This window comes from Macaca mulatta, chromosome 1 (assembly GCF_049350105.2).
Source record: "Macaca mulatta isolate MMU2019108-1 chromosome 1, T2T-MMU8v2.0, whole genome shotgun sequence".
In the NCBI taxonomy this organism is placed as follows: Eukaryota; Metazoa; Chordata; class Mammalia; order Primates; family Cercopithecidae; genus Macaca; species Macaca mulatta.
This window is the reverse complement of record NC_133406.1, coordinates 233,123,768-233,146,017: the sequence shown is the minus strand read 5'-3', so window position 1 is coordinate 233,146,017 and position 22,250 is coordinate 233,123,768. Positions and strand designations below refer to the sequence as shown.

General features: G+C 57.2%; 1 protein-coding gene across 18 annotated transcripts in view; it reads left to right on the top strand.

The window, feature by feature from the left end:
• CAMTA1 (calmodulin binding transcription activator 1) overlaps positions 1–22,250 on the top strand; it is a 973,269-nt gene that overhangs the window by 851,071 nt on the left and 99,948 nt on the right. For 10 of the 18 annotated variants that reach the window (XM_028840340.2, XM_077976312.1, XM_028840326.2 and 7 more), the window contains 3 exons: positions 12,207–12,347; positions 13,832–15,678; positions 21,481–21,607. In XM_028840340.2, the coding sequence (XP_028696173.2) occupies positions 12,207–12,347; positions 13,832–15,678; positions 21,481–21,607 (2,115 nt within the window). Of the gene's footprint in view, positions 1–12,206; positions 12,348–13,831; positions 15,679–20,248; positions 20,432–21,480; positions 21,608–22,250 lie in introns of those variants that run through there. The other 8 variants (XM_028840381.2, XM_028840371.2, XM_028840366.2 and 5 more) reach the window with 2 other exon arrangements.

The following is a 22,250-nucleotide window of genomic DNA, read 5'->3' as shown; positions in this document are numbered from 1 at the left end:
TCACCTGCAGCCTGTTGGTTTCTCAGGGGCCAGGGTGTCAGCCCTGCCAGCCTTCAGCACCTGTAAGGTGGTGCTGCCGAGACACCACACCGTTTCCAGGACCGGGCCTGGGCTAGCTGGCTGCAAACGGGAGCCCCTCATTGCTGAGCAGTGGCTGCAGCGGCAGAGAAATCCGCTCAGAGCGACTGCTGAGCCGGCACCTGCTCTCCAGGGACCCAGCTCACACTGGGAGAGGTCGCAGAGCCCGGGATCCCCAGACCGCCCCCAGCCTCCCTCCCTCTGTGCCGAAGGCCCTCGCTGTTGCCAGTACCCAAGCCTGGGGTTGTATGTTCAATGCGCCTTTTGTTTTCTCATAATTTTTCAGACAAAGAGCAAAGATCCAGAAGGGGGGGCTGTGTTTATTTGTTTTGTTTTTTGCTTAGATTGTAATCCTGGTGATTATAGAATATCAAGAAGGAAAATCAACAAAGGCTTCCTTCCCGGGGCTCGGGGAACCGTTCCTGGTCGACCAGCGCCACCTGGTGGCCAGCGGCAGCGGACCCGCTCGGAGACGGGCGCCCCGGGAAGCCTGACTCCCCGGCCCAGGCCACCGGGAGCTTGCAGGCGGGGGCCTGTCCCACTCCTGCCTCTGGACCTGGTGTCTGAGATGTGCTGGGAAGCTGTTGGGGACCTGCTCTGTAATTCTGGAGTGGTGGGGCTTGGGCTGGGGCTGGAACTAGCAGCAGGAGACCCTAGGGAGAGGTGCCTGTGCCCACCTTTTTTCCTCTCCAGCTCAGTCGATCCTGATCCAGCATCACCTGGCTGGCTGGGGTCGGTGGGCTGGGAGCTCTGACCCTGACTAGGAGCAGGTATCCCTAAGGCTCAGCCAGAGTCCATCGAGGAAGGACAGCAGCCAGCCTGAAAGTCTCAAAGATAACCGGACATGGTGGCTCACCCATGTAATCCCAGCACTCTGGGTGGCTGAGGCAGGAAGGTTACTTGAGCCTAGGAGTTCAAGATCAGCCTGGGCAACACGGTAAGACCCTGGCCCTACAAAAAATAGAAAAATTAGCCAGATGTGGTGGTGCACACCAGCTACTTGGGAGGCTGAGGTGGGAAGATCACTTGAACCTGGGGAGTTCAGGGCTGCAGTGAGCTGAGATGGTGCCACTGCACTCCAGCCTGGGTGACAGAGAAAAGGGCCGGGCACGGTGGCTGATACCTGTAATCCCAGCACTTTGGGAGGCTGAGGCAGGTGGATCACCTGAGGTCAGGAGTTTGAGACCAGCCTGACCACATGGTGAAACCCCGTCTCTACTAAAAATACAAAAATTAGCCGGGAATGGTGGCAGGTACCTGTAATCACAACTACTTGGGAGGCTGAGGCAGGAGAATCACTTAAACCCGGAAGGCAGAGGTTGCAGTGAGCCAAGATCGAACCATTGTGCTCCAGCCTGGGCAACAGGGTGAGACTCCACCTCAAAAAAAAAAAAAAAAAGAAGAAGAAGATGAAGAAGAAAAGAGAGCTGCAAAGACTTTTCCCCTGTGGAGCTACAGGTGTGGGCACAGGAAGGAGTTGGGGGGTCTCCCGGGTGGGAGAGAGAGGGGATGTTGCTAGAACTCTTTCTGGCCAGCAGTGTTCACTTAGAAGCATGTTCCAGGGTCCTTACCTCTGAGCAGAGACTTCTGGGATAGGAGCAAATGGCTGAATGTCACGAGTGAGCTCGGGCCCCCCAGGCCACCCAGTTCTGGGGCTCAGAAGGAGCCGAGAATCTTACCCTGGAATCCACCAAGGCCCCAGAAAGCCTGAGCAGAGACAATGGCTCCCCTCAGAACCACCTGGATGGGGCTGAAAGGCAGGCCCTTCCCCAGACATTCTGACTCGCTGGGTCTGGAGTGGGCTTCAGACCCTGAGTTTTTTATGAAGCTAGGTTCTTGTCCTGGGGTCCCCAGGAGACCATACTTTTTAAGAAACCCTGGCCTACAGCAGCCTCTGGCAAGAGGCCAGCCAAGAGCAGGACCAGCACCTCTTTGGGCCACAGGCCTCCTCAGGCGTTGGCTGGTTCTCACATCCGGGTGGGAGGAGGGCAGGCATCGGAGGCCACGTGGAGCTTAGTCTAGCCGCGCTCCCAGAGGAAGCCACTCCCCGGCGTGCACTAAGTACTGGGTGTATCATTTCTGGATGTTCCAGGACTGCGTGAGGACTTTCTGTAGACTCTGGGTTAAGAAATATGCCTCTAGAAGTTTCCTTTTTTTGCAGCTGAGGTGTTGGTGCCGGCACATGGTGGGGCCTTGCTAGACACTTGTTGATTTGCACTTGTGAGAAATCGTGGAGTTGCATAAGAAGAAGCACATCTGTGTCCCCACGGCAGGCCGAGGGCCTGGATGGCAGCTCTGTCCCTGAGAGCAGAGGCCTGGCTCCCTGCCTGCATCTGCAGGGCCTGGGAGTCATGGGGGAGGCAGGGATAGTGCTGGCGGTTCCTGGAGAGCATTTCCTCTGCCTTTTACCCTTCTCTCTGGGAAGGAGCTGCTGGCGTGAGGAGCAGGCAGGGCAGGTTCCTGGGATCTCCAGGTGGGTCCCAGCCCTCCTCCTGGCTCCTGCCGGAATGCCTGCAGCCCCCTTCCAACTTGGCACAGAGGACAGCAGAGGGTGGGCACGGAGAGGCTGACTTGAGTGTGGGGCTTGCTTCCTACTTTGCTCCCAGGATCCAGGTTTGTTTTGCAAATGTTGGTGTCTCACTCCAGCTAGTTTTGTGGAGCCAATCCAGCCCCCGAGTAGGACTGGAAGAGAAATACTGCTTTTGATTTCCTGTCTCTCCCGGCACCTTGCTGCCCGGGGCCGCTTCAAGGCCGCACAGCCGCTTCTGTGACAGGAGTCCCCCTTTCATGGAGTTCATCCCTGTGCTGGTGTTGGGGATACAGGGCCCCACCCACGTCCCAGGTCCTGACTGCTACACAGAGCTGATGCTGAGCCCTGCTAGGTGCCAGGGAGTGGTTCTGTCAAAATTAGAATTCGTTGCCAACATTCAGATCTCCAGATTTTCAGCCTCTCTTTAAAAAAGGAAGGCTCCGGGCCAGGTAGTTGGGAGCTCAGAGGCAGCTGCTCTGTGGACGGAGCCTGGCTTCCTGCGGTGCTGCCTCCTAGCACACGAGGAGGAACCTGAGTCCAGGGCCCTAGAGCAATCTTACCAGAAGCAAGATGGAAGCATCCAGAATCCCACTTGGTCCCCACCCCTCTTTCCGAGTGGCCTGGAGGGGCAGGGGAAAAGCTCATCAGTCCCACATTCCCTGCTCTTTCTGCCCTGAGCAGTGCCCGGGGGAGGGGGCTGCAGTTTGGACAGAGTGGGGAGAAGGGAATTCCAGAGGCCATATGCACCCAGATCTGCAGATCACCATGAGGCTCTGACGTTGCCAGGCGGCCAGCACTCCTAGTGCATTCACACTTCTCCCACGACGCAAAGAATTCCCAGCCTGGTAACAATGCCACTTAGCACATCGGAAGATTCCGAGAGCCTCGGGATGGCTCTAAGATACCACTTTGTATGTCGCTGAGCACCTTGGAGATTTCCTGTGAGGCCAGGGGCAGGGGTAAAGGACATGCCACCCCACATGCTCTGTATTTCCTGATGACGGAGTCACTGGCCAGGCTGGAATGGTGCCTCTCCCTACCCCTCATTGACAAGGTCCATCCCACCTGCAAGAAGAAAGAATACGGCAAGGTTAAGCTCTCAACACCCTGGCAGTCTGCTGGAACCTCCAGCCCTGCCTTTTCCACAGAGTGTGTGATGCTGGGACGAAGCCCATGCCCCCTGGCAGATGGAGGACTGTCATGCCCCAACAGCGAGCCCCAGAAATGACAGGCTCACTGGGGACATGGCAGAGAGGTCCCCTCACGTGCACGCGGCGGGCGCACGCTCCATCCCGTCCCCCCTCAGCCTCTGCGCTCCTCGAAATGAGATTTCTGAAAATTTTGTCCTCAGGACCAATAGACGAATGAGAGTTGAGCGGTGAGATCGGGAAATTGAATAGTATGTGGGTGTCTGGATATGAGAAGTTAAATCTAATGAAAATTTCATCCAGTTGAACCAAGAAATCAGAAGCAGGGCCTTTATTCCTGTCAACAAGAATACAGTGAAAATTAAACCAACCCGGCTGCCATTTCCCATTGACCTTGTCGCCATGGAGACAGCCTCCTAGTGTCAACAACACCGAGGACTCCAAAGGGGCCCCATTCACTGCAGGAGAGACACGTGGCCAGTCCCTCTCCCATCCGCCTGAGACACGTGGTTCATAAGGAGAGCAGCCACACACGCAGGGTTGCCAGAGGGCATCCCAGGTTATGCCAGCACCTGGACAAATGACCACAGCACCCTTTCTCGGCTCCCAGGGTGACCTGGCTTGACTAGTTAAATGGCCACCCTCTTTCTGGGTCTTTCTTGGGTGGCGGGGTACCTAGGTGGGTAGACTGGACAAACCCAGTTGGAGGAGGAGGACAGGACCCCCCACAGCCCTCCAGAAAAGGACACTGCCCCTTGTCCTTGCCACTCGCTCATCACAGCACCCAGAAATCTCTTCCCATGTGAAGGAAGGCCAAGTATCGATTCCAGCAGGTGCTGCCTGTGCAGTAACTATGGTGGCCAAAGCTCCAGGTGGCCTTGCCCTGTCATCCTTCCAAGAGTTACTGCCCCACAGAGCAAAGGGGGCAGGTAGCTGGCTCTCACGCATTCTGGGGGCCACCAGGAGCTAAGGCAGACGTCTGGAGTTCTCTCTGTCTCCTCGTCCAATTCCTTTCCAAAGTCTTCCAGGCAGGACTGCAGAGCAGAGGGCTTCCCCTCTCATGCAGCTTTCCACCCTGGCCCGGGCAGATCTCCTGTGGATGCCATCACATCAGAATCCAGGGGTGGGGCCACCTGGATAGGGCCCGATGGCATACAGTCAGGTGAACCGGCAAGAGGCACCCACTTTCCAGATGAAGAAACTAAGAGCCAGAGGAATCAAAGATCTTGTTATAAGATCACACAGTGTGTGAGGGAAAGAGCTGCGGCCACTTGGGGCTCTGACCCCAGGCCAGCATGGTGCTGCCACCCTGTCTCCCGCTGTTTCTAAATTCTGGCCCCTTCTTCCCGTGTGGCCAGCACAGGGCATTGCACTTGGAGGTGTTCCCTCCCCTTTGGGAAAGCCCCACCACCACATGGGACAGCCACGTCAGGAATGAAAGACAGCCAAGATGAAGATGCCCCTCCACCCCCTGCCGTCCCTCGGGGGTCCTCTCCCCACCCCCACCACACCCCAAGTGAGGAGGCCCTGTCATGGAGCCAAGCGTTGCTCCCACACACATCCTGGACAGTCTGGAATGAACCCTTCTTAGGTTCTTTTGGTTTTTGTCGAAATTCCCCCCAAATGCGCCCCAAGCCAGGCACAAAGCCTGCTGCCATGACAAGGCCAGCGCATGCCTCAAGGAAGCCCCAGCGCCCAGGCTTGGACGCCACGTTGCTGAGACGTCCTCCTTGCAGCGACCTCCCAGGTTTCCTTCCTCCTTCCTCTCCTGCTTGCTGTGATTTTCCAAGAGCGGGTCCCCATCAGGCCCTGCCTCCAAGTTCCTCCTGTGGGAGGCTCAAGGAAGAGTTTCTTCTGCCCTGGTCTGGGTGGTTTGGCCAGATGAGTGACAACTGACCTGACCCCGAAGTGAGGAAATCCTAAGCGGGGAGCCAGGGACTTGGGAGCTTCTGCCCACTAAGGCCCCAGCCAGCAAGGCCTGGCCCCGCTGAGACAGCCCAGCACCTGCGAAGTCAGGGAGGGCAGGAGAGGAAACTGGGCATCCAGCTTAGGATGACAGCATGTGGCCCAGCCCCAGGACCCTGAGTTTCCTGCATAGTCACCAGCCCCTGGTGAAGGGGCAGCCAAGGCGCTCACCTGTAGTCCCAGCTACTCGGGAGGCTGAGGCATGAGAATTGCTTGAACCCAGGGGTCGGAGGTTGCAGTGAGTAACCTCCGGAGTAGTAAAGGAGAGAGGCATTCTGGCAAGCCCCTGATGTCAGAACCCCTTGAACTGTACACACACATACACACACACACACACCCCTATACACACAAACACACCTATACACACAAACACACACCTATGCACACAAACACACCTATACACACCTGCACACCTATACACACCTATATCCACACCCACACACCTATGCACACTGATATACACCTATACACACACACCTATACACACATCTATATACACACATACCGATACACCCACACCTATACACGCACCTATATGTACACAGATCTATACATGCACACCTATGCACACACCTGTACAAACACACATGCAAAAGTGTGCAGTGCATAGAGCAGGGTGGGTGTGGACTCTAGCCAGAGAGCCTGAGGATGGGGGAGGCCTGAGCCCCCATGCGGAGTGTATTATTCGGCCTCCAAAACTCATGTTGAAATTGAATTCCCAGTGCAACTGTGTCTGGACGTGGGGCCCCATGGGAGATGTTTAACTGCTATACTTAGGGTTCCTGGGAATGGATTCTTTTTCTTCACCCTTCCACCATGCAATGACATAGCAAGGAGGCCCTCACCAGTCACCGGCAGCTTGGTATTGGACTTCCCAACCTCCAAAACTATAAGCCAATACATTTCTGTTCTTTATGAATTTCCCAGTCTGCGGTATTCTGTTGTAGCAGCACAAAACAGACTAAGACACTGCCCTCACAGAGTGCCACAGACTGGGGGCTTAAACAACAGAAATGGATTGTCTCACAGTCTGCAGGCTGGGAGCCTAAGATCAAGGGGCATTGAGGTTGGTTTCTGGTAGGGCCTCTCTTCCTGGGTTGCAGACAGCCACCTTCTCACTGTGTCCTCGTATGACCATTTCTCTCTGCATGGGCACTCCTGGTGTCTCCTCCTCTGTTTATAGGGACACCAGTCCTGCTGGGATAGGGTCCCACCCATGTGACCTCACTTAACCGTAATTACCTCCTTTAAAGTCTATTTCCAAATACAGTCACATTGGTGGTTAGGGCTTCAACCTATGGATTTGGTCAGGGACACAGTTCAGTTCATGACAGAGGAAAATAGAAGGGCCCTACTGTGGCTCAGGCTTAGACTGTGTAGATGAAGCTCTCCGCCTCTTCCCAAGGGACTGGGATGGAGCAGCTGCAACCCAAGAGGCCCTCGGCTGGCAGCCTGCCCCGTGTGGGGTGAGGCCCCTACGCCTTCCCCCAGCCCGCTCTTCCAGATCTCAATTACTCTCTTCCCAGCGGTTGGCCGCCTCTTGGGTAAATTGTTCATCAGATGATGCTCTCCAAAGCATGGGCCACATGCTGTTGTCATTGATTTCATTTTGATTATTCATATTAGTGGAAGCGCTGCTGACTTGCCACGGGCCATAATTAGGGTAAACATCTTGTACGAGGGCTAGGTCAGCATTGGAGTGGGCCTGGGGTTTCTGCAACGGCCACTCCCAGCCTCAGCTCTGCAGGCCGATCCTCACACAGGCTGCGCTGCAGGCAGTCCTGTAGGAAGGAAAGCAGTCCCCGGCCTGTGTTTCACGGGGCAGCCTCAGGGCTTCTGGGGTAGCTGGAGGAGGACAGCTTTCGAGGAGCCAGCATCCTGCTTCCCAGTGGCCAGTGTGGCCATCCTGCCTGCCCCTGTCTCGTGGAGGCCCTTGCTGGGTCTGACTTATCCCACCCCATACCAATCCTTTCTTCTCTCTGGTACTTCCCCTGACCCAGCCTTCCTGGGGATACAGGTCTCTCTCCACCGCCTGAGCGGGCCAGGAACCACCACCCAGGCCCCATCTATGGGGAGCTGCAGAGAGGGTCCCTCTGTCTGGGATTCAGCTCAGGCCATTCTGCCTGAGAACAGGGAGTCAGGTACCGCCCAGTGAGGTACAGTGAGCAGGAGGGGACAGACGTGACCCAGAGCCACCAGGACATTACCTTTCTGGGAATTCCCCTTCCTCTTTCTGTGTCTCCTGCTTTACGTGTCACGGGAGGTCACGTGATCAAGTGTACTTTTAATGTGGTTTCCCTTTTGCTGCTTTAAAAGGGGGAAGGGGCCAACGGGGAGGCCAGCATGCGTGGCTATTAACCTTCCTTTCCTAAAGCGCTTTTTCCCTATAGAAACCTCCCTTCCCGCTGATTGATTCCATGTCGGGAAGCAGAGCATGACATGTTAAAAGCCGTCTTGATAATATTTGATATTCAGTGCTAACAACTCACCATCTCAGAGGAGGGGGCTTTTCTCCACCCACCCCTACCCCCACCCCCACCCCACCCCCAAACCCCGGCAACACCAGGGCAAGGAGGGAGACAATCTGCATATTGCATGTGCCAAGACAGTAGGTAATTTGCATTAAGCATCCAGAAACTCTCTGCTTGCAATCTGTCAGCCTTCACTGGGTCTTCATTTTATAACCTTCACAACATAAGGAGGAGAGCAAGAGGCAGAGAGAATGCGGCTGCCACACCCCCATCGGGGCTAGAGTGGAAACGTGGCCTGATTGGCGGTTGTCAGAGCAGAGGGGGCCCTGATCTGAAATGCCAGGAGACTCTGCCAGCCAGGGGATTCGAAAGCCTCACTACACCGAGACCCAAGACCCTTGAGTGGGGTATGGCCTGAAGGCCAGAAGCCAGAGGTGGGGCTGCCCTGAAATCAGCTCATCTCCCCAGAGAGCCAAGTTCAAACTCAGCAGGGATCTTCCCAGAGAACGTGTGGCCTGGCTCGGCAAGGGGCACCTGCTCAGAGTTCCCACAGGGAGAAGCTCCCATGGTGAGCTCGGCAGCGGTTTCTGCTCTTGGACTTGCAGTTCCCTGCTGAGTTTAAGCTTTCAACAGAGCTGTGTGTTCTCCCATCCTAACGACATGCAAAGAGCCTCTGCAGAGCTTTAAAAAAATACCAGGCACCACCTCAGACCAGTGACGTCAGAATCTCCTCTCTGGGGCCTGGGTACAGCCAGAGTAGGGGACCCGCAGCTGGAACCGGCCACGGCCTGTGCAGCGGTACCGAGGAGAGTCTCAAATCCTGCCCTGCGGCCTCTGGAGTGTGACTTGGGCTGTCACCTCCCCTCCTGAGCCTCTGTTTTCTCATCTGTAAAATGAGTCTGGAAATGTCTTTAGCCAAGGAGTGCCCTGGGCATAGGGACAGGCCAGAGAGCCTGTAACCCCTCATCCTGCCTCCACCGGGTCCTTTCTGCAGTAATCTGTCTTCTGTATTGAATTTCTAGGTAGAGGTTTATTTAAGAAAAGGGTCCCATAGCTGTGATGAGGTTTTAAAGCCCCTGGCCCGGGCCTTCCCTCCAGCTGTCAGGGACAAGGTGCTTAGGGGGCTGCTGGAGAATTCCTCCACCGTCCACCGGAAGAAAGGTGGACTGTCAGTGCTGCCACCCGCCTGCCTGCGTCTATCACATAAAGTTCTGAACATGGCGGCTTGGCAAGCAGGTGCCACTCAGCCCCACCCCTCCCCCTCAGTGACCCACCAGAATCCCAGACCCCCTGAGAATAAGATGCAGGAGGCAGGACGCTGCAGACCTCAGAGGAGCCTCTTCAGAGTGGAGCAGAGGGGAAGGAAAGGGGAGCAGACACCCAGGTCAGGCGACGGCACACACACAGAAGGAAAGCAGACGGCACACACACAGAGAAGGAAAGCAGACGGCACACACAGAGAAGACAAACCCTGAAGGCATTCCTGCCAAATCCCAAGCCTCACACGTGGGTGATTTCCTTTGAAAAACTATCAGAGGCTGGGCTCGGTGGCTCACACCTGTAGTCCCAGCACTTTGGGAGGCCAAGGCGTGTGGATCATGAGGTCAGGAGTTCGAGACCAGCCTGGCCAATATGGTGAAACCCCCATCTCTACTAAAAATACAAAAATTAGCCAGGCATGGTGGCAGGCTCCTGTAATCCCAGCTATTCAGGAGGCTGGGGCAAGAGAATCGCTTGAACCCAGGAGGCGGAGGTTACAGTGAGCCGAGATCACACCACTGCACTCCAGCCTGGACAACAGAGCGAGACTCAGTCTCAAAAAAAAAAAAAAAAAAGAATAAGAAGAAAAGAAAAACCATCAGAGTTATAATTAAAGGGAGCTCTACACCCAGGAACAGAGGCATGAGATGAACGGCCGCCTCAGAGATCTACACGCAGCATTCCGCGGCTGAGCCATCTGTGGATTTCACAGCAAGATGCTTCCTGCCACAAGTCCAGGCCCCAGGGCAGGGCCAGCACTGCCTGCTGGGTGTCACAGTCATCACTGTCATCACCATCATCACTAGTGATATTATGACAACAGCTTCCCTTTTTTGGGGTATGCACAAAGTGCCAGGCATGTCGATCATGTTTTCTCCTGGCCAGTTCTCCAGACAGGGACTACTACATGCCCACTTTACAAGTGAGAAAACTGAGGCTCAGAGAGGCTAAGCGACTTGCCCAAATCCACACAGCAAGATCAAAACCTAGACTCAGGCCAGGTACCATGGCTCACACCTGTAATATCAGCCCTTTGGGAGGCCAGCAGTTCCAAACCAGCCTGCGTAACATAATGAGACCCTTGTCTCTACAAATAATTTTTTTGTTTGTTTTGAGACGGAGTTTCATTCTTGTTCCTCAGGCTGGAGTGCAATGGTGCGATCTCGGTTCACTGCAACCTCCGCCTCCCGGGTGGTTCTTTTGCCTCAGCCCCCAAGTAGCTGGGATTATAGGCATGTGCCACCATGCCCAGCTAATTTTGTATTTTTAGTAGAGTCGGGGTTTCACCATGTTGGTCAGGCTGGTCTCAAACTCCTGACCTCAGATGATCCACCCACTTTGGCCTCCCAAAGTGCTGGGATTACAGGTGTGAGCCACTGTGCTGGCCTCTACAAATAATTTTTTAAAAAAATATCCAAGTGTAGTGACACATGCCTATAGTCCCAGCTCCTCAGGAGGCTGAGGTGGGAGGATCACTTGAACCCATGAGGTCAGGTCTACAGTGAGTTGTGTTTATACCACAGCACTCCAGCCTGAGCAACAGAGTGACACCCTATTTCAAAAAAAAAATAAGTAAAACTTGGACTCAAATCCAAGTCTGAATCGAGCCAGCTCCTACCTGCCATGTCGACGCTCTCCTTGTCCCCCTGCATTCTAGAACCCTTCACAGAACTGGGGCCGGTGCCGCGAGGGTTAGCGGCTACCCCTGGAGCCGGTGGGAGAGCAGCTTCAGCCAAAGGAGGAAGGACGTTGCTCTTGTATCAATGAAGCCACTGGCCTCTCCCTATCTCGACCCTGTGCCCTGCTCCTCTGTGCCTGGAGCCCCAGCACCAGCTCCAGCCCCAAAGCTGTGAATCCGCTGCCTCTCAGCCTGGCCCCACTAGAGAGAGCTGGATTGCTCCCTGTGCCAGACTCAGGACTTAGCCACCCCGTGGCCAGGTCTGCTCCAGCTGAGAAAACTTTTCCGCTGGAAAAGTCAGTTTAGACTTCCAGCCCCCATCCTGCCGGGCAGGTGGGGAAACCCCAACCCCAACTCCAGGGACTGCAAAAGTGCCGGGAGGAAGGTCGAGCCCAGATCCTGGGGTGGCTGTTCAGATGGCTACCATCAGTCAGCACTGGGCACTGAGGCCCCTGTCGTCCAGGCCATGTGGGTCCTTCAGTCCCGTCCCCATCTCCCCTGGCCTCTGCTGCATCTGCAATCCCTTTGGGGCAGAGAAGTCCAATGAGGGCAGGAAGCCAGAGTCTTGCCCTCCAGGGCGGGGCCACCTCCGCACACACTCCTGGGAGAGGCGTTGGTCCTCCCGGCTCGGTGCTTGTTGGTCCACCACCTCTATCCTGAGTCTCCACAAGAGGCTCACAGACTGGGAAGTCCCTCAGCCTCATGTCCACTCTCCTTCCGTCCTTGTTCCCTTCCTCTTCCATTCCAGCACCCCAGGAAGAGCCGCCTCGTGCACTCTGACTTCAGGGAAACAGAAGCAGAGCTCTATGTGGTCCACTCCCTGGGCTGCACCATAGTGAGGGGGAGCGAAGAGGGGAAGGAAGAGCTCAGAACCCCCGATGGGAGCAGGGGGTCCGATGGGGGCAGCCTGGCCTCCCTCCCCTCCTCCTCTCCTGCTCATCAATTCACCCCAGGAGCCGGCTCCCCAGCAGAGAGAGGGCTGCCCTCAGGGAGGGCCTGGGTCCTACCCCTTGGCCCCACCCAGGCCCCCTCTGCACCCACGGGCTCTGACAGCCCCCCCGCCTCTCTCTCCACAGTCCATGGCATCAAGTGGACCTGCAGCAATGGGAACAGCAGCTCCGGCTTCTCGGTGGAACAGCTGGTGCAGCAGATCCTCGACAGTCACCAGACCAAGCCCCAGCCGCGGACCCACAACTGCCTCTGCACCGGCAGCCTGGGTGAGCCAGGGCTCCCGGGGCAGGCGGGCGCCACAGGGACAGGGGCCCTACCAGGCAGCCGTCATGGCTGTCCTCTGTGGGAGTAGCCATGACATCTAGTGAGGGAGGAGGGGGACAGGACAGTCAGGGACTGGGTGACACCACCGCATCCAGCACAGACACAAGGCAGGCCTTCGGCCTCGTCCTGCCCTGCAGCTGGCTGGCAGTCCACTCTGGGCAGGAGGGAGCAGTGTCCAGAGGGACAGCTTCCTCCATGGGGCAAGAACTGGGGGCAGCAGAGTTGGGGGAGCGAGGAACTCTGGGGCTCGGGACCTCTCCGTTCAGGCCCACACTCGGGCATCCTCTGCCAGAGGGCACTGGGGCCTTCAGGGAGACCTGCCCTGCGTCAGTGACACCACACAGGCTCAACCTCTTTCTTTAACCTCTGTCTCCAAGAACATAAAGCGTCCCGCGCTCTCCTTCCTAATGTGTCTGTTTTTCTGATAATGGTATTTGCTCTTTGAAATGTGCGTTCTCCTCTCCCTGGGCTGACTTAATTAGATAGTCCCATTAGAGGTCGTGTCACTTCTCAGCACAGTCTTCGTGCATTTAGGAGTCTTGGTGGTGAGGCTGTAACAGGATCGGGGAGAATTTGCCCTTTCATCAAAAGCAAAGTGACCCTTATCAGATGAAATGAAAATGGTGAAAACATGCGAGGGGTGGGAGAGAAAAGCCGTGCTGGCTGCCAGGGCTGGAGGAGCTGCCAGGGAGGCTTTGCCAACCTCAGAAACGCTCAGCTGCTGAGGCTTGGACGTCCGAAATGAGGAGCAAGGGCTCTGTCCCTACTTAGGACCTAGAAGGATTTTTGTGCCCCGGAGAGCTGAGGATAGGCCTGGGCTTACGTACCTTTCTGCCTCTGGAGCAGGGTCCAGAACCCTTTTTGGTCCTGGGGCCTGAGAGCTGGTCCCGAGAGTGCATTTCCATCACCTCCCCATTGACCTCTGATTGCCAGGCCCCAGGGGTGGCTCCTTATCAGGTCACGGGCTGAGCAGCTGTGGGAAGTTGGGGAGGGGCGGTGGGGTAGGATACGAACATAGCCACCCTCCCCAGGCTGACCCCCTCTTGCCAGCAAAGGCCCCTCCAGGTGAGTGGTGTCTGTCTCTGATGGTGGAGGGGACTTTCCTGGACGTTGACATTCTCTCCACCTTCTCCTTCCCGACTTCCCATGTGCTTCCTATTTGAAAAGAGCATCAAGGTCAAAGCCCCTCTGATCTTTGGAGGAGAGTCAAAGGGAAGTGAGACGGGCCCCGGGCTTGGGGTACAGGTCCCAGGACTGAGGGTCTGTGGCCTGCCTGGGGCACTGGGTCTGGACTTTGCCAGAGGCCCCAGCTGCTGTGGGGCAGGTCCGCCACGGTCCTAGCTCTGACTCTCTTTCTGTGTGTGCACGTGTGTGTGCACGTGTGTGCCTGCGTGTGCATGTGTGTGTTGTGTTCTGATCTCTGCAGGAGCTGGCAGCAGCGTGCATCACAAGTGTAACAGTGCCAAACACCGTATCATCTCGCCGAAGGTGGAGCCACGGACAGGGGGGTACGGGAGCCACTCGGAGGTGCAGCACAATGACGTGTCGGAGGGCAAACACGAGCACAGCCACAGCAAGGGCTCCAGCCGCGAGAAGAGGAACGGCAAGGTGGCCAAGCCCGTGCTGCTGCACCAGAGCAGCACCGAGGTCTCCTCTACCAACCAGGTGGAGGTCCCCGACACCACCCAGAGCTCCCCCGTGTCCATCAGCAGCGGGCTCAACAGCGACCCGGACATGGTGGACAGCCCGGTGGTCACAGGCGTGTCCAGTATGGCAGTGGCCTCTGTGATGGGGAGCTTGTCCCAGAGCGCCACGGTGTTCATGTCAGAGGTCACCAACGAGGCTGTGTACACCATGTCCCCCACCGCTGGCCCCAACCACCACCTCCTCTCGCCTGACGCCTCTCAGGGCCTCGTCCTGGCCGTGAGCTCCGACGGCCACAAGTTCGCCTTCCCCACCACGGGCAGCTCGGAGAGCCTGTCCATGCTGCCCACCAACGTGTCCGAAGAGCTGGTCCTCTCTACCACCCTCGACGGTGGTCGGAAGATTCCAGAAACCACCATGAACTTTGACCCCGACTGTTTCCTTAATAACCCAAAGCAGGGCCAGACGTACGGGGGTGGAGGCCTGAAAGCCGAGATGGTCAGCTCCAACATCCGGCACTCGCCGCCCGGCGAGCGGGGCTTCAGTTTTACCACCGTCCTCACCAAGGAGATCAAGACCGAGGACACCTCCTTCGAGCAGCAGATGGCCAAAGAAGCGTACTCCTCCTCCGCGGCAGCCGCGGCCGCCAGCTCCCTCACCCTGACCACCGGCTCCAGCCTCCTGCCGTCGGGCGGCGGCCTGAGTCCCAGCACCACCCTGGAGCAGATGGACTTCAGTGCCATCGACTCCAACAAGGACTACACATCCAGCTTCAGCCAGACGGGCCACAGCCCCCACATCCACCAGACCCCCTCCCCGAGCTTCTTCCTGCAGGACGCCAGCAAACCCCTCCCCGTCGAGCGGAACGCCCACAGCAGCCTGAGTGACTCTGGGGGCACCTTCGTGATGCCCACGGTGAAAACGGAGGCCTCGTCCCAAACTAGCTCCTGCAGTGGTCATGTCGAGACGCGGATAGAGTCCACTTCCTCCCTCCACCTCATGCAGTTCCAGGCCAACTTCCAGGCCATGACCGCGGAAGGGGAGGTCACCATGGAGACCTCGCAGGCGGCGGAAGGGAGCGAGGTCCTGCTCAAGTCTGGGGAGCTGCAGGCCTGTAGCTCTGAGCACTACCTGCAGCCCGAGACCAATGGGGTGATCCGCAGTGCCGGCGGCGTCCCCATCCTCCCGGGCAACGTGGTGCAGGGACTCTACCCCGTGGCCCAGCCCAGCCTTGGCAACGCCTCCAACATGGAGCTCAGCCTGGACCACTTTGACATCTCCTTCAGCAACCAGTTCTCTGACCTGATCAATGACTTCATCTCCGTGGAGGGGGGCAGCAGCACCATCTATGGGCACCAGCTGGTGTCGGGGGACAGCACGGCACTCTCACAGTCAGAAGACGGGGCGCGGGCCCCCTTCACCCAAGCAGAGATGTGCCTCCCCTGCTGCAGCCCCCAGCAGGGCAGCCTGCAGCTGAGCAGCTCGGAGGGCGGAGCCAGCACCATGGCCTACATGCACGTCGCCGAGGTGGTCTCGGCCGCCTCGGCCCAGGGCACCCTGGGCATGCTGCAGCAGAGTGGACGGGTGTTCATGGTGACCGACTACTCCCCGGAGTGGTCTTACCCAGAGGTAAGCTACCACCGCTGCCACCACCTGTCACCTCCCCTCCCACCCACCTCGCCGGCCCCTGCGCCACCCTGCAGCTGAGGGATGCCTGTGGCTGCCCTTCAGAGAAAGCTCTGGACCATAAAGATGACGCTCTCCCCTCCTTGTGTCCCTACAGCACTTGAACACCTCCGCCTTTCATGCAGTGATTCTCAAACTTCACTGGGGGAAGCAGCTTTAAAGTTGGGGTTCTTGGCCTGGTGCCGCAGCTCAAACCTGTAATCCCAGAACTTTGGGAGGCCGAGGCAGGAGGACCATCTGAGCCCAGGAGTTCCAAACCAACCTGGGCAACATAGTGAGACCTGGTTTCAACCAAAAATTAAAAAAATAAGCCAGGTGTGGTGGGTCCTGCCTATGGTCCCAGCTATTCTGGAGGCTGAGTCCGGAGGAGCACTTGAGCCCAAGAGGTTGAGGCTGCAGGGAGCTGTGATTGTACCACTGCACTCCAGCCTGGATGACAGAGTGAAACCCTGTCTCAAAAAAAAAAAAAAAAGAAAAGAAAAGAAAAGAAAAAGTCAGGTGTCCTTGGAGGCAAAATGCTCCCCTGGCTCCAGCCAGAGTGGTCTGCCATTTCTCAATTTATGTGTTAAGAGTCCATTTATATTTTGCTTTGCTTTTTTTTAAAAAGAGGTCCCAGGGTTGCTTAAAAAAAATTCAAAAGTCACTATTGGCCAGGTTCAGTGGCTCAGGCCTGTAATCCCAGTACTTTGGGAGGCCAAGGTGGGTGGATCACCTGAAGTCAGGAGTTCGAGACCAGCCTGGCCAACATGGTGAAACCCTGTCTCTACTGAAAACACAAAAAAATGAGCTTGGTGTGGTGGCGTGTACCTGTAATATCAGCTACTCGGGAGGCTAAGGCAGGAGAATCACTTGAACCCGGGAGGCGGAGGTTGTAGCGAGCCGAGATCATGCCACTGCACTCCAGCCTGGGCAACGAGTGAAACTCTGTCTTTAGAAAAAAAAAAGTAGCCATCATAGATCATCTACATCCACTGCCTTCGCTCTACTTCTCTAAGCCAAACAAGAACAAAACCAAAAATCTCTCTCAAAACCAAACAGGGCACAGCTTCTGAAGAGTCATCCTGAAGATCCTTCTTAAGTAAACCTGGCCCTCTGCAAAATTCAACACAGGTCATAGGACGCAGGACTCCAACCTGCACCCTCCCCCAGTCCCCAGGCCGCCTCAGCTCCCGGGGATCTGACTTTGAGAACCACTACTCCAAAGACCAAAGCATCTTGCCTCAGGGACACAAGCAGTAGAGGCATCTCTGCTTTTTCTCTAGAGTAGAATAGCACAGGAAGGGGACAGAGTGGCCCAGGCTTTCCCTAAATAACCTAGTGTACACAAGCATGTGCTTCCTGACCTCTCCCCAGCCTGTCTGGGTGCTCAGGGACCAGCATGTGCACCACGGGCCCTGACTGGACACTTCCCAGGAGGTGAGCTGCCCGTGGCCCACTCGGTTGGACAACACCAAAGACGGGGGCTCATATTTCCTCACCCTTCTTCCCTGCTGGCAAAGCTAAGAAAATCTGTGTACAGTTGCCCCCAGCTCTCCCATCCCGGAGAGGAACGGCCCAGAAGGATCGGACTGGGCTTCCTCTTGGTGTAGTTTGGTGTGACCATGTTTCTGAGCCCCTGCTGTTTTTGTTTTGTTTTTACTTTTCTTTTTTGAGAAGGAATTTCACTCTTTTTGTCCAGGCTGGAGTGCAATGGCGCCATCTTGGCTCACTGAAACCTCCGCCTCCCAGGTTCAAGCAATTCTCCTGCCTCAGCCTGCCGAGTAGCTGGGATTACAGGCACCCCCTGCTGCACCCAGCTAATTTTTGTATTTTTAGTAGAGATGGGGTTTCACCATGTATCCCAGGCTAGTCTCAAACTCCTGACTCCGCCTCCACCTCCCAAAGTGCTGAGATTACAGGCGCGCACCACCGCGTCCAGCTAATTTTTGTATTTTTAGTAAAGACAGAGTTTTGCCATGTTGGCCAGGCTGGTCTCAACCTCCTGGCCTCCAGTGATCCACCCGCCTCAGCCTCCCAAAGTGCTGGGATTTCAGGTGTGAGCCACCGCACCCGGCCCTGACCTCCTCTCTTATCATTGATTCTGAGCTCAGTGGCACCTTCAGAGCGCTCACCACACCCTCCACCCCACCCCGCGAAAGCCAGTTGGGCATCTTCCCCACACCTCCTGACCCTGGGCTTAAGCAAGTGATGCAAAGGGACAGAGAGGGAGGCCAGGAACAGGGTTCGGGGGGAAGGTCAGAGCTGTCTACTGGTCCCGGCTCCTTGAGACCTGACTCTCTGAAGCTCAGTTTCTTTATGTGTAAATGGCTGAGAGGGGGTGGCCTCAAGGCACTCCCAGTCCTAGGACCTGGTAGATTTGATCCTCGGGACACTTAGAGGTGCCCTGGAGCCCTTGATGTCTTGCAGGACCCAGAAGGTGGAAGGAGGGTCCCCTCTTTTCCCAAGGTCCTGGTCTGTGAGACAAGCCCTGGGCTGGGTGCAGGCCCACGCCCCAGCCTCCTGGGTGGCCTGGCAAGTAGGACATCAGCAGGCCTGGCTCCTTCTGTCCTTTTCGGGCCTGCAGTTCAGCAACTTGCCACGTGAGGGCAGCCCAGGAACAGGAACGCAATGGCAGCCTGGCAGCCTGGCAGCCTGGCAGAGGGAGCGGCCAGTCCTGCTTTCCCAGAAGCCCTCAATGCTTCCAGTTACCTACAACCAAAAGCTGCTGAAATTCAGCTTGATTTGGAAAATGTGCATACGCCACCCAGCTAGGCCCTTTGGGGCCCCACCTGGCCACACAGTGAGGCCTCAGAGGCTGAGAAGGGCCCCTTCCTCCTTGCTGTCCTCTCCTACCCAGGCCACTGTCTCCATACCACAGCAGGGGCGCCCCCATCCTGGGTTCTGCAGGAGACAGCACCTTCTCTCCTGACACTTCTCTCCCTTCATCTGGCCCTCGTTCTGTCCCCTCCTTGCCAGCCTGTCTGTGCACTGACTGCATCAGGAGTCCAATCTGGCCGGGTTCCGCCAAGCTCAGGGAGGGCCGTACAGGCAGCCTTGTCGGCCTGGGCCTTGCTTCCCTCTGCAAAATGGGGTTTGGTTAAACGGTTACCCAGCACCCCCACCCAGCTCTAAACCTCAATGCATCCACTTAGCAGGAATGCGATGGCTGGGGCCATCCTTCTGTCTCTTCTCTGAGAGGCCCTCCCTCCCACAGGCTGCTCCCATTTCTCCTATCTCTGTCCACCCCTTCACCTCTGGCTGCAGCTGGTCACCAACACACACACACACACACACACACCCCAGAGGCGTCCCCCTATGCCCCACCCAGCATCTGCCCTGGCTGCATCAGACATCTGGGCCCTTTATCTCAGGACAGAGAGACCTCAGATGGCATTTCGTGCTCCCTCCCCGCCCCCCAAACCCTCCTGCGTCATCTCCCACCACTGACACTCCTGCTGCACCAGGCAGAAGAGTCTGCAATTACAGCCATCAGGCACGTGCGCCACCACCAATTCAGTGCAGCCAGGCGGGCTGTTGCCATGGGAACCATCCCCTGAATGGATGGATGCTGAGCTGTCCTGCGGCGGTTTCCATGGAGAAGGTCCTGATGTTCTCCAGTAATCTCTGCAGTTCTTTGTTCCCGGCAGCAGCCCCAGCTTCATGCTAGCAGCTGTTGATTGCGGTTATTATTTTTTCCCTTTTTCTCACATGGTAACTGTCTATGGCCTTTTGAAGTCACTGCTCTTCCACTTCCCAGGATCCTGGGGGATGGTGCCCTGAGCTGGCCTTCTGGTGCTTCCAGACATCCCAAAGTCAGGCTCCACCTGTCCACTGGCACTCTTCCCAGCCAGGCACCCACTCCCCCCAATGCCCTGCCCCTTCCACGGAGCTGCAAATATCCCTGGGCATCAGAACAAGCAATGCTGCGACCAGAAGGGCCCCTAGCGAGGAGATGCCACCCAGAGAGGCTGGGCCACTTGCCTGAGGACACACAGCTACTGAGGTGCAGGAGCAGGCCTCCTGCTTTTGGCTCTCGGTCGTGAGCTCTCTCCGCTGCCCTAGTAGTAACGTGACCTCCCAGGCCAGAGCAAGGCTCATGCGAGAGCAGGGGTGGAATATGCCTTCCAGCCTGGGAGAGCCCCTTCCGTGGAGAAGTCTCTTTTCCTGGCTGGGCAATGGGAGGGGCCACTTCCTCCTCATCCCTGGAAACACTCACTCCTGCTGCAGATGCCCTGGGCCAGGCCTGGGTTCCAGGAACATTGTGGGGCGCCTAGGGCAGGCTCCTTGTAGAGGCTGGGGCTCCCTCCAGGGCAGGGGTGGGCCAGGGCCCAGAAGATGCCGAGCAAGAATGAGTGACTGACCAGGAGGGAGCATCTGGCTGGCACGGGGTTGTGGGGTGGGGATCGCTTCTCTGGCCTGGAGCGGTGGGGAGGGTGGGCTCACAGCAACTCCTCACCCCCACCTCCCAGTCTCCAGCGTGCCTGGCGGCCTTCTCCAGCCTGGACACTAGGTGGTGCTCTCTGCCCTGACCTACGCAGCTCTCCGCCCCCCTGCAGGGAAAGGTGTTTACTGGTTTGGGGGTGGGGTGGATGGCGCCTCTGGGGTGGGTCCACCCAAGGTTAGCCAGGAGAGCCCGGGAGGCCGGCACCCCCACCTTCCTCATCCCCCGGGAGAGCCTCCCTCTACTGAGTGACCAGCCCCTCTCCTCCGCTAAGCCGTAAGTAGGGGGCCTACAAATTGCCGTCCACCTCGCACCTCCCTCTATCATCACTAAGCAGGACAATGGCCGTGAAGCAGGATTGCCCAAGGCCCCGGACATGAGGCCACTCTCCTCCTCTGCTTTCTGCAGCAGCCCCAGGCTGGTCCAAGTTGGGGGTCAGGGAGTACCCTAGCCCTACTGATGCTCTCCTGCCCCTGGGCACCCTGGGAGGTTCCTGGAGGTGGGGTCCTACCCCCTTAAGCTGAGGAAGGTCATGCGAGGCTGCTCCCAGCCAAGCTGCAGGATCACGGCTTGCCTGTGGGACCCCGCGCTAGCTGTGTAGGCAGCGGCACAGACTCAAGGACCTTTGATAGCACAGGGTTGGGGGAGGGGCAGATGCTCAGCCCCGTTCCACTCCCAGCGCCCAGCTCTGAGCCCCAAACTCAGCTCACAGGGCAGTCTCTGAGCATCTCCTGCACTTAGCTCTTCTGTTTCTTAATCAGGCTCTTCACCCCACCCTGCTCAAGGCCCCCTCACCTTGCCATGCCCACAGCCTGGGGATCCTGGGTCTCTCCTCAACTCCCCACAAGAACTTCTGCTGCCCGGGCTGACACTGAGATGCTCAGGCCTGTTTTCAAAACTTGGAGTTCCCTCAATCTGTCCACAAGCAAATGACATAGCAAGTCCCCTCCCTGCCGTCGGCTTCCTTCCAGGCCAGTTCTCAGGGGCATCGTGGGCTGAAAGGGTTTGCAAAACTCTGTGCTCCCTCCTGCCTGGATCTGCGAGTTATAGGAGAGAGAGAAGGTCAGGGGTTGGAGCTGCCGGTCCTGGAGCTTCCTGAGGGCTGGGGAAGGAGCACCTCGGGGCCCTTCTCTTGCTGTAGTCCTGGAGCTGTGGTTCTCAGAAGTCGGGGCTCACTGGAATCCCTGGAGTGACAGCCTGGGAATCTGCATGGGGGGGAAGGATGCAGACCCCCATCTGAGCAGTGCAGCCTCAGGGGGGCTTCCCCATGCTGCCTCCCTCAGTGGCTCATACTCCAACTCTGTTCCCCTCTCTGTTCCCTGCAGGGAGGAGTGAAGGTCCTCATCACAGGCCCGTGGCAAGAAGCCAGCAATAACTACAGTTGCCTGTTTGACCAGATCTCAGTGCCTGCATCCCTGATTCAGCCCGGGGTGCTGCGCTGCTACTGCCCAGGTAAGAAGGTTACCCCCTGCCCCAGTCCCCCAAGGAAGGTGTGGGGGCCTGAGGAGCACTGGACTCGGAGTCAGCCTTGGGGTGACCTTGAGCAGGTCGTGTCCTTACTCCAGGCCTCTGTTTCCTCGGCTGTGAAGAAGCGGATCCCAGATAGTCTATTAGAACATCATCTCCTTTGGCTCAGGGACCCAACATCAGACAGGGACCTAGGCATGCTTGACTGGGATTTTGAGGAGAACGTGATGAGAGCACGATTTAGGGTGGGAATAAGCCAGGCCCAGGCAATGTATCCAGGGCTGACCACAGTGGGAAGCTGCCACCACCCTCAGCCCAAAGGGTGACTACAGCTGGTGACAGCCGGGGCCAGAGACCACCTCTGCAGCAAGGTGGCCCCTCTGCACCTGCCCATGCCTCCCATGGCCCAAGCCAACCAGAAGCCAGGAGAACCCGGGCAATGCAGCCCACACACAGGCTGTGTCCTCCTGGGGCCCAGGGCAGAGGGCAGAAGGCTGGAGAAAGCCCAGTAGGGGTGGAGGGAGATGGGGTGGTGATGGGGGATCAGTCTAACAATTATCAGCACAAACGCCTTTGAGAATGTGACACAGCCATCTACCCTATGCCCAGAAAAGGTACACGCACATAA